The sequence below is a fragment of the Orbilia oligospora genome (assembly GCF_000225545.1).
Source record: "Orbilia oligospora ATCC 24927 unplaced genomic scaffold scaffold00043, whole genome shotgun sequence".
Taxonomy (NCBI): domain Eukaryota; kingdom Fungi; phylum Ascomycota; class Orbiliomycetes; order Orbiliales; family Orbiliaceae; genus Orbilia; species Orbilia oligospora.
Genome location: NW_011645600.1, coordinates 1777945 through 1789621, shown reverse-complemented (window position 1 = coordinate 1789621; position 11677 = coordinate 1777945). Strand labels below are relative to the sequence as shown.

The window sequence follows — 11677 nt, the reverse complement described above, 5'->3', positions numbered from 1 at the left end:
GGTGCTTATCGATAAGACCCCGGGGTTACCGGGGTGATCATCCCCAGATGTTGGTTGGCAGGTTGTCGATGCTTGCCTGGTTACTTAGTAGTTGGTAGCTACTGCATAGCAAGTAGCTCTCAACTCAAAAGGCCGCCTCATCTCCTTCCCCAAACCGAAAGTCGACTCGACGACCGCGCTCGATCAACTTCTCACCGCGATTTCGCTTCCATAATCAAGCTCGTACAAACAGCTCTAATAAGACCATGCCTCCTATAGATCGGAGGATTCCCCAATTCATACCAATTACTCAACCCCCGACATCTCGCCATCCCTGTTAACATACCTACATAAGTGCCCACCGATCTATCTATATCCGCGAAACAAGGGAGAGTGGCCGTTACAATCCACTCCCTCCTACCAGCCCCCAACGTCCGTGACGTATGATACTATTCCGTTTGACCCCCGATTTCAGGGCCTCGATAGACTCGAGTCCCGTATTTGACAAGTAGCAATGTCTCTCCTTTACAATCAAGAGTCCGTGCCCCTATGTGTGCCGCTCTATCGAGAGTTGGATTCTAATTACTGTTTCTCCCTTAGATACGCTATCCATCAAGTACGAACGCGGTTCCTAGCATCTGTCAAAGATAGTGTTGGCGAGCGTCTTATCAATTTGAACCAAAATGTATTCAATGTCCCAGGTTACAAGATCGCAGGTTGGCCTCGGCCCTCAGAGACTGAGAACTATAACCGTCGAGCCTACTCCCCTCCCATCCCCGCCGGCGGGACCACAGATTATTTTGCTGCACTTCCTAGATCAGCTGCCTTAGAGCGTCCAAAGATATTTGACGATGAAGATGAAGCAAAGGCCATGGGGAAAGGTATGGCGGCTGGTAGTCACGGCTCCTTGCGAAATTTCCACCGACAGTCCGATCAACAACGCCCAATTGGCCAAGTCGATGACGATGATAGTTCGGATTTGTCTGATGAATCGGACGTTGATGACGAGGTCGGCAGTCGAACCCAGCATATCAAGTTTCCTAAAATGCCAGTTAGACAGCGCGCTGGAAGCTCTCCTACACATTATGCGAACCATGCGAACCCAAGACTTCTTGTAACCTCACCGGGGAAATCTACTGGCTCCCGAACACGAAGCGGATCTCATGGAATGATGGAATACGAGCGTAGCAGGAAGATTACCGGAACGGATAATGATGCTGTCAACCTTCTTTCACATCGAATCGATGAGGACACCCAGGCCTTTAAACAACTTGCACAACAACTGAGGGCTTCCCCCGCTACATCGTTTCGAAACCAAAATGAAATTGATTTTGATAGTGACGAGGATCTCGAAGGTGATGACGACGAAGACGATGCTTCGACTATTTCGAGCGACTTTGCCGGTGCTGTGACAGCAAACTCGACACTGATGGTTACCAATACAGGAACACCGCCTCCTTTGTTTAACGGCCTACAAATGAACAAACCATCAGCACTTCCTCCTCTCCCCCCACCAAGGCCTATTTCAGTTATCCAACCGGTATCCCTTTTAACACAGCTAATTAAAGCAAACGAAGAGGAGATGCAGCACCCATTGGATGCTTACACCAAATTTTCTGGAAAGGGAGACATGAAAGCCGCTGGGCCTGTCTTACGCCGCTTTGGCCAATCGACCGATTCTTCTGCACCACTAAGATTGAGAGTCTATTGTCCATTCAGCACAGAACGTCTCAAGTTCGTCGAGGTGATCGTAAAACGCTCTATCATAGAGGATGGGATAAAGGTAGAGACTGTTGTAGCCGATACGCTTGGATACACACTCTATAGATACCGCGAAGAAGACCGACAGCCACCACTCACGGAGGAACAGTGTAACGTCAACAAATGGAGCTTGCACATAATGGATGAGCCTGGTGAACCTGACGAAGACTTTCCTCGTAAGCAACCAGACTCACTGTTGATGGGTTAACTCACTAATGTTTTCGACTAGCTCTGGATAGGACACGTGCGATCTCTGCTTACCAACTTGAGGACCTTGTACTCGTTGAAGCATCAGACGAAACATGTAAGTGAATAAAATTTCCTTATCCGCTAACGTTAGAGACTTACAAGTGTGATAGTCGAAGAGAATGAGAGACTTTTCCCGACGCCGAAAGTCGAAACGAAAGTCGAACCAAAAAAACCAACTACACCAGGAAGTACTGCCCCGCCTACCGGACCAAACAGCAGCCCAGTTCCCGCAAAAGCAACCCAAACTCCAACAAAGCCTGCGGATGCACCCCTCGTCATCAATCAATCAGGAACCAGACAAGGCGCCCTTTCCCATCTCAAGATCCACTGCAACACCCCGGAGGTACACGATCAAAGCGTTGTTCTCAGGATCACGAGTGATACATACATTGGGGAAATTCTGGATAGCATTTGCAAGAAAAAGAATATGGATCCCACTCGACATATCTTGAGGCTCCTTGGTACTACAACTGTCGTCCCATTAGATCGGATGGTAAAGGATTTAGAAGGTCGAGGAGAACTCGAACTTGTCGTCAGAGGACCTTTTGATCCTATCATCGATAAAAATGCGTCCCCTGGGCCGGTAAACCAGCAAAGTAAGTTGAGGATTCATGCTTATCGTAGCAGCATCGAGAGACTAAATTATTCATTAGCGGGATCACTGTTTGGAAAAAATGCTGCAAAGAGACACACACTATTATCACAGAGTATCACTGCTCACGATGTTCTATCGTCGGCTGGATACCAAAAGTTCACTGTTTGGAGAAAGATGCCAATGTCATTTATCAGGTACAACTCTAACATATACTCCTTCTAAATCAAGCCTTACTGACATGGCCCGTAGTCGCCACGAGCGTGTATTAGCTATTGATGGAGAATATGTTCATATCATGCCATCAGATCAAAATAAAACGCTTTTTGACTCTCCGAAAACTGTACGTTAGCTGCACCCATCAATAGTCACAGCTTCCACTAATGACCCTCACAGACAAGTATTCATATCAGTTCAATAATTGGCTGCAAACAATCTCGCAAAGCACCCTTGAACTTCAAAATCATTGCTATGAAGTCCAGGGAATGGAAACGGTAAGCGCGTCCCTCTACACTTCTGGTGATTCTCAACTCTAATCACTTGGGTTTTTTTTAGATATGCCTTCGAGGCTATGAGCGCATCTCAAGCTGCGGATATTGTCGAAGCACTAAAGAAACAGATATCAGCCTACAAAATGGACAAAGAGGCCTAGCCTGCTTCTAGTTGTCCTCGGTATGCTGGGAGGCTTTGTCCTACGGGAGATTGTCTAGACGCTATGTTCTACAAGGGTAGAACGCGAGCGGAACCTACGCGGAAGTCAAAGCTTGAGAAACTCAGGACTTTTTTTAGAGTTTTCAAGGCGAGAAGAGGCGATGCTTTGATATAGCATGGTCTCGTAAACTAGACGGCATATAGTATGGGCATTCAAAGATGTCTACGATCCCTAAGATTTCTTTTGTTGGCATTTGATTTGGACTGGGGAACGCAATACTTGAGCTAGCTACTACTTTTGGTTTCTTTTCCCTTCATTTATGTTTCGTGTTAAGTACTAAGCATTTGCGGGTCTATATGTGAGGGGAGTTTGAGGTGTATTTTTCTTTTGAATTTTTGGATCGAGTCATTTGATTGCTTTTGCCTTTAAATTTCTTTGAGTTGGTTCGCATTCTCTCTTTCTTTCTTTCTTTCTTTCTTTCTTTCTCTCTCTTTTTCTTCCGATTTTTTTTTTTTTTTCCACTTTCTAGTTAACTCTGCATTATGTTTCTTACTTGTATATTGGTTTCTTAGAGTGGATTATAACTCATCGCTGGGAGGTACCCTTGGGAATAGTCTAGGTATGTATATACAAGGCGCAGATTTTGAGATGCAATATTGCATGGGAACACGATCTATCGATTTGTTAAGTACATATACGTAGCCGGATAATACGTATTTATGTATACGTCAACCTGCGTCTCGCTCGACGTCTTGGGTTTGATCTCGTGTTCATAGTCTGAAATGGTATATAGGCACATGGACTTTTTTTTTTTGAAAAAAAAAGGGTTGAAAAAAAAGGGAACGCTAAAGCTGGGAAAGAAAAAACGTATAGTTTGGGTATCATGTGGACGCTAAAGATCTGAAGAGAATATCCGCCCGGAATTCAAAAAAAAAAAAAAAAAAAAAAAGAGATGATGATGAAATCCTTATCCTAGTCCAACGCCAGCAAAGAGGGGAAAGAAAGAAAAAAAAAGAAGTGCTAGACTTAAGTAGCGATCGCTTTTGTTCATGGAATCCAGGCGCTAAAATACATTATTCAAGAAAATTAAAGATAAAAGAAGACATAGAGGCATGCGCTATCAATGCCCCGCTAAGTCGTCTGTAAAGACAAAACAGAAAAAGAAGGTCAATAATATGAATCAAGCCTTTGAACCCCTCAGAACCTCAACATGCTTCTCCACTTCCTTCTTCGCATATCCCATCCACCTCGACTTCTCCCATTCACGGATTCTTCCGTCACCTGTGATCTTATTGTACAAAGCTCTCGAAACTGCTTTGTTTATTTCGGCAAATTGGTCGCTTGACATGTCGCCGGCATGGTAGTACGGTGCTAATGCCAAGCGGACGAGCTTTTCAACTTCCTTCTTGTTTGAGAGGGATAAACCGGAGGGCGATGCTGAGTCTTGACGTGGTGGAGGCGATGATGGTTCAGCTGGTGGGCTATGGGGAAGAGTGACTTCCTGAGGCTGTAAGTATTCGTTGGTTGGAGAAGAGGGTGATGACTCCGGTCCTTCTGTTGGCGGTGTTAATGGAGAAGACGGTGGTAGAAAGGTAGGACGATTGCTTGAAATTGGACGGGGAAATTTGAGTCCAGCCATAGTGGATGGCTGTACCTTGTCGATGTCGGCCAAGAGTGTGTCAAGGAGAGTAGGTGAAGATGGTGCAGGGTCTCGAGTGGCAGTGGGTGAATTCGACCCGGCATCTGCGCTTAACCGTCTGGGCTGAATGGTTTCAACCGGGGGCGAGTCGAGATTAGCCAAGGACTGTGGGACAAGTCGCCGGGTCCTTGGCCGTTTGAGTTTCCGCTCTGGGGCCGGCTGGGACGGAGATTCGGGTGGAACATCCTGGGGCTCTACACTGGTTCCATCTTCACGAAGTTTTCTTTCAGCCTGGGGGGAGGATGTTAGCAGCTTGCTAAGCCGCCTCTTCCGCGATGCCGCCACGTTACGTTCGGCTGTGTGATCTTGTGTTTCGTCCATGAGTTCTTCGTCCTCTCCCTCCTCCTCCTCCTCTTCTTCTTCTTCGTGTTCTTCAGGGTGAAGTAAGGCATCCTCGGCTTCTTCAAGCATAGCCCAAGCCTCTTTCTCTTCCGGCGACATTTCTGGTTCCTTCTCGACCAGTGGCAGGCGTTCCAGGATACGAGGAACAGCTTCATTCAAAACCTCTGCAGCCCCCAGCCGTCTAGCAACATCGATTCGTCTATGCCATGCATTTATATCCCGTTCGATGGGCTCAGGCACTCCGTCGTCTTCATTATTTGTGCTGTACTCGACTTCGAGCGCCTCGTATCGGCCACCGACGGTAAGCCAAACTCTTTCCCAGGGATCATAGTTCGGACGTGTACGATTTCTTCTCCCGGTCGGGCGAGAATCATTATTTCGCGATCCGAGCGATGGACGTTCAATCACACAGGGCGGACAGTACCATAACCCCCCGGGAGCTGCCTCGATGCCAAGACAGTAAGTATGATATGGACTACGGCAGTCATCGCAAAAAAGCAGGAGATCTGAATACCCTGACTCATTACAGATGAAGCACTCGTGAGAGAAGCCTCCTCCTACTCCTCCTCTCTCGTTTTCATTAGCTCCGGAGGGAAGGATGTTGTGGTCATTGGTTTCGGAGACTTGGGTCTTGTCGTCGACAACGTAGCTTGATAACGGTTCCCCTATTATTAATAATTGGAATTAGTCAAAGAATTCCCGGTGATATAATAAGGAATTTACTGTAGAAGAAGAAAAGCAAAAACAGGGAAGAAAAAGGACATACCAGTTGGACTTGTAACGAGCTCGACAACATTGAATGCTTTCCGACATATCGGACAACTATTTGCGCGTTCTACCCAAGGTTTGAGGCAGCTGTTGTGCATGAAATGGGAACAAGGGAGGCGTGCCAAGAGAAACTCAGCTAGGTCGTCGAGGTTGTACGAGATTGGGAGGCCATCGGCGCCAGTCCGGGGGAGATTCTTGTCCGGCAGTTCCGCAAGACAGACGATACAAGGGTCCATTATAGAGGATAGGTATCGTCGCTTGGGACATGAGTTTCTATTCGAATGTATTGTTCAAATCGTTGTTATTTTCTTGGACTTGGGGGGTTTTCGAGTAATGGTTTCTTTCGTTTTGTATCTGTCTCTCGGAATGGCGTGGCACTAACGTTCCTGTCAGGTACGGGATGAGTTGCGGGGGGTTTGTGAGTGAACAAGGCCTGAGCGCAGAACAACAACGAGAGATTTCGAGCTTGAAGAAAAAAGAGGTATCGAGAAAGAGACTCAGGCAGAGTCTCCCCGTAGAGAATATTGAGAATTGATACCGGAAGGTGGTTTGAATCCTTTCGATTCTGGCTTGGGAGCTGAAGATGAGGTGAGGTTGAAGGAAGACAGGTTGGGGACCCGGGGTATTTATACTTGGTGAATGGGGAGCCCAAGCGACAGGACAGCGACAGGGTGTTGGACTCCGTAACTTACCTACTTCCCTCCCCCCCAAGAAATGGGTGGTCGCAGCGAAGACGCCAATTTGCTCATCTGACAGCCTTTCGCCATCTTGGGCTTTGAAGGGTCAAACATACATAGCATTCAGGCTACACTACCAGGTACGCATATAGGGTGACTGCAGGGCTTACAGATACAAGATTCTTATCAGTTTATGCACTTGGATAGAACGGAAGAGTATTAGGTATCTGGTATCAGGCATTCTTAATCTTAAGCCTTTCGGCTGAAGCCATCATGGTCACTGATACGGGTTCGAGGGGGGGAACATGTTAACATGCAACCAACACTAGACCATTGCAACTAGCGAGAGTTGGGACGACTAATTTCATATCTGGATCCTGAAGAAAGTGTCTACTATGACGGACCCACTTTGATTCAAACGGAAAGGTAAAGTGAACTAAAAACTGGAGAGAAAGGGAAAAAATAAATTTGCACCTTACGAGTTCCTACAAGTTACGTTATCTTGTTTCCATTTCTGGTCTGGAAAATTCATGGTTCGCAAAGAAGCTATCCCATGTCCATATCATTCAAGGCGAAAAAATGAGGATGACGAAGATGTACACGAAAAATAAGGAAATAATTCGGCGAGTACAGAACACCGATTGTAACAAAGCCATGCCCATTAAACAGAGTGAAAACCTCGTATGAATTCTTCGTCAGAGAGTTGTGGCGGGAGTCGTGGAGATGGATTATGGAGGAATGTGGGCGGGTCTTTTCATTGCAGCAATGAGAAATTGATAATAATTCTATCTGCGGCTTTTCTGAGAGGTCGAGGTGGGTATAGGAAAGAGGTTGGAATCAAGGAAAACGAAAGAGAAAAAATGCAACGCTTAAACTTCAGCAATTTCTCTCAGACGACGGATTGTCGAACGGGAAGCAGCGGCGGCAGGTGTCCTGTTGTAGATGATACATATTAGATGTTTGTTTGCCCGGTATATTTCCCTCTGGAACATCCAACTGGGTCCCATAGGAAACGGTTGTGGTAGGAAGGAGCTGAACGTACGATAGCAGGTAAGCACCGCCAGCGAGCTTCTTTCCGCATCCCTTGCAGTCCCAGATACCAACAGCAGTCCTCTTGACGGTGGTCTTTCCGCAGAAGGCGCATGTGTATTTCGAATGCTGGCTGATTTCCATCTTCTTGACCTGCTTACGCAGCGAAGCACCATATCTGTAAAGTTGAAAGAAATCCCATCAGTATTTCGTTCTTATAATGTCGGTCCCCTATTCCATCTTCTGGTCGTAAAATTGTCGAATCCAGTTTCCTGAAGCCATCCGAAATTTCGTATTCCAAAACAATCACGAGGTGATGATTCCGTACCTAACACCGTATTTACCGGTAGCGCCAACCTCTGTTGAAGAAACCCCAATCGTTAGCATCATCCTCCAGAAAACATCTCCACGAATGAAACCACCGGTGTCCAAAGAATCGTCGACGTACTCTTAGTTCTCTTGGTCATTTTGAATAATGTGTAGTCGGAACGGAATTAGATAATCGGTGTATGTCGGGATGGAAGTTGAAGGTCGACGTCTACTTTGAAGATATCGAGGGGTCTAGATTGTAGGGAAGGTTGAGAAACACAGAGGAATTTCGCTTGGGTTAGCTCACCACACAAATTGGAAAAAAAAGACAGTCAGATCACGTGGGTTTGGCCCTGGGTCTTGGCTGGTGTTTTTTTTTTCTTTGCTCGACAAACGCGTTGTATGAACGCGTTGTGCGACACAACACCGACAACACCGACAACACTGACCACAAGAACAACTCAATTTGGGCACGAGACCAGGTATCAGGTACTCACCTGTGCTCAAATAGACGTAGCCGAGGGGACCGTTAGGACGAACAAGGTCGCCGGATTCAATTCCCTGTCTGAGAACGGCTTTGATACGTTTGTCGTGAATGAGCCCCAGGTATTTACCTTCGTCCTGGAGCTTTTCTTTGACCCAAGTGCTGATAGTCCAACGGCTTCGACCTTCGTCTGCAAGAGATTCTTTGACGAGAGCAAGATATTCCTCTTCAGTAGCAGCTTTCATTATCGATTTAAGTGGCTGAGATCTAGGAATTCAACGATGTTTGACTTGGATACAATGCAATGTTTGACGATGGTCTAGACTTGACTTGGTAGAGCAGGATGATGTAGTCAACTGGGAGGCTTTGTGGAATAGTTGCAGAGGCACCTTCTTAAGTACCCCCTGCTCAGGGGCAATCACACTACCTACTTTGGTAACTACGAGCATTCCGGAACGTAATAGACATTCTTCGCGTCTTAGGTTTTGGGCTGGTTTCCGCCTCCGATGATATAGGATCTATGGCTTCGATTGATTCGACCGCCTTGTTCTTAACCTTTGTCATAAACTATGACTATCGGTGGTCTAGCCGAAGATGCCGGAAGATACTTACTATGTAACCTAGTAGCCGAACAATCGTAGCATACGTACGTACTAAGAACATACGTCAAATTGTACTACAAAGGTGGTCTGGAGCTACAGATCTTAGGGCAAACTCTGGGTATATTCATTTCCTTCCTTGTGTACCCTTCCTGGTATCGATTCTGATTCGAAGACGCGTTGATTGCACCTTCATGGGTTTGCACCCCTCATACACTTGTAAATTGTACTTTATGAACCAGTAATTAGAATATTTGAGCTTTTAATCTCAATTTCAGTGGTCTCTGTTCAGCATGCGGGAATGATTGAGACGTTCAGACTCTCATATAACGTTATATAACGCGATTGATCCTATCGATACCAATGAAATCCACCACTCGCGTTGCCTTTTGTGGTGGTTTTATCGTTCCTGCATTTCATTTCCCATTTCTTCCATTGCCGACACAGTCTCCCCTGTCAGCTTATGTAATCAACATCCATCAAAAAGCCTTGTTACATTTTAAGTGACAACGCACAAGGAAACAATTCTAGCTAGCGTCGCGTCTACCAGGAATCTCCAAAACTAAATACCGGGTATCGTTCCTCAAATCCTCATGCGACGATGGATTCTGCATCGGTAGCGTTACAAACACTACTTGGCTGCCTGCGAGAGCATGGCGCTCTACTTACTCGCGCCGATGTCGAATGGGCGTTTAATTCCGAAAAGAACGTGAAGCAGATCGAGGGGTTTATTCGGCGGTTTTTGGGGAAGGATACGTTGTTGAGTTTGGAAGAAAAGGAAATGTATGTATTTTTTTTTCTTCTCCTTTTTATTTCTGCTAATTGGGCACTAAAGGGGATATTGGCTGATTTGTGATTTTTATGTTTCTGAGGGAAAAACAGATATGATGGCCTTAAATCTACGGATTTGTTGTCATCTACTGTCCCCCCCTTAAGTTCGAGAGCCGCAGACGGTGGGGAGGTTGAGAAAGAGCTTAGAGCCTTAGAATTCCAGAATGAGGTTCTTAGACGGGATATTAGCCGTCTGAGTGAGCTTAAGTCTGGACATCAAGCGAAATTAAAGACCGAGGCGGCATACCAAACAGATTTACTTCAGAGTAGAGAACATCTTCAACGTTCCTATGCATCTGAGAGAGATCAAAATGCTGCTGCTGTATGTTCTCCCCCCGCCCATTCTTTTTCGTTACTAAGTTAAATTGCTAAAATTTAAAATGGGAATACAGATAGACGATCTAGAATCCAATTTCCGCGCTAGTATCTCAGACCTTCAAGGCGCATCCGGGAAACTCGATTTCACGATGTCTGCTATGTCAGAGATCACGCGTAATGACGATAGGTTACTCGCTAGGTTGCAAAGTATTATCTCTGATATCCTCCTCGCTAGTGAGAGGAGTGGCGATGAGGTGATGTCTACTGCGACGGAGTATGCGGAGATGCTGGCTACGCTTGAAGAGCAGATTATAAAAACTAGGGTTGATAGAACTTTTTTGGATTATGTGGCTTCTTACTCCGAAGGGAAACAGAATGAGATGGAAGGGGCGCCATATATTGATCGTGAAGAGTTTGATGAATTGATCGTGGAGGTAGCAGAGGTGGCGGGGATGAGAGCTAAGGAAGGGCTGTTGGAGCCGATTTTGGAACATTTGGTTGCGGAGGGGAAGGGTAGAAAGGGTAGTATGGCGGTTCGGTGCGCCTATGTAAGTTCTCAAAAAGGGGGATTTTGATATGGTGTTTGGAGACTGGTAATGCTAATCGTATCTCTTGTGAGGAAAGATCTTGAATACATTATCTATTCTGGATGCGAGGAATAGAGAAGCTGAAGCAGAGATTTCAGTTAGGAATAACATGCAGTACGTATCCGGACGGATGCAAACACTATTCGAACTATCGATGAGAGATTTCCACGAAGCAGTACAAGCCTATCATCGAAATATTTCATCTCAAGCAAAGACATTACCACTACCCCAACCGCAGCAACCATCGGCCATGGACGAAAAACTAGCATACTTGGAAAGCAAGATATGGAGGTCTATGGGTATCGCTTCGCTAAATCCTGAGGAAGGGTTGGCGAAGGCGATCGAAGGACGCACGACGAAGTTACAGTCGAAAGAGGACCTGTATAAGCAGCTTTGGGAGGCACATTTGAAATATCTGCAAGAAGGGGAGGGAGTTGTGAGCGGTCTTGGGAACTGTGTGGGTGAAGGGGAAGGTGCCGGTGGTGGAAGGTTGGGGGCGGTTGAAGATAGGGTGAAGGGTATTAGTGCTGAAGTTGGACAGATTGCGATGAAGGCTAACGGGAGGGATATGGCAAAGGCGGCAGTTATAAATGGGTTAAAAGAAAAGGAAATGTATGGGGCTTGATGACTTTAAAGCGGTTCTACGATGAGACAGGGTATGATATGGGCTATATGGTAAAATAACGACATAACTCGCAGTCAAAGTTTTGCGACTGGCTGAGCGGGATATATTTGCAAGAACGTATTTATATTACATTAGATTATTAGAAATTTAGCGAAATAACTAGCGACAATGAATGA

General features: G+C 46.0%; 4 protein-coding genes across 4 annotated transcripts; 2 read left to right on the top strand and 2 right to left on the bottom strand.

The window, feature by feature from the left end:
• Positions 1-493: 493 nt before the first annotated feature.
• AOL_s00043g540 (uncharacterized protein) lies at positions 494-3233 on the top strand (the record flags this gene model as incomplete). Its single annotated transcript, XM_011121026.1, has 7 exons — positions 494-1916; positions 1970-2044; positions 2100-2585; positions 2643-2778; positions 2834-2924; positions 2978-3075; positions 3137-3233. 7 exons carry the CDS (start codon positions 494-496, stop codon positions 3231-3233), a joined length of 2406 nt encoding a protein of 801 aa, XP_011119328.1.
• A 1180-nt stretch (positions 3234-4413) lies between these two features.
• On the bottom strand, positions 4414-6278 carry AOL_s00043g539 (uncharacterized protein; the record flags this gene model as incomplete). Its single annotated transcript, XM_011121025.1, has 2 exons — positions 4414-5939; positions 6041-6278. The coding sequence occupies 2 exons, from the start codon at positions 6276-6278 to the stop codon at positions 4414-4416; spliced, it is 1764 nt and encodes a 587-aa protein (XP_011119327.1).
• A 1310-nt stretch (positions 6279-7588) lies between these two features.
• AOL_s00043g538 (uncharacterized protein) lies at positions 7589-8786 on the bottom strand (the record flags this gene model as incomplete). Its single annotated transcript, XM_011121024.1, has 4 exons — positions 7589-7652; positions 7762-7926; positions 8077-8107; positions 8555-8786. The coding sequence occupies 4 exons, from the start codon at positions 8784-8786 to the stop codon at positions 7589-7591; spliced, it is 492 nt and encodes a 163-aa protein (XP_011119326.1).
• Positions 8787-9741: 955 nt separating this feature from the next.
• AOL_s00043g537 (uncharacterized protein) lies at positions 9742-11501 on the top strand (the record flags this gene model as incomplete). The annotated part of the gene is made up of 4 exons (XM_011121023.1): positions 9742-9923; positions 10023-10293; positions 10364-10837; positions 10914-11501. 4 exons carry the CDS (start codon positions 9742-9744, stop codon positions 11499-11501), a joined length of 1515 nt encoding a protein of 504 aa, XP_011119325.1.
• Between the last annotated feature and the right edge of the window lie 176 nt (positions 11502-11677).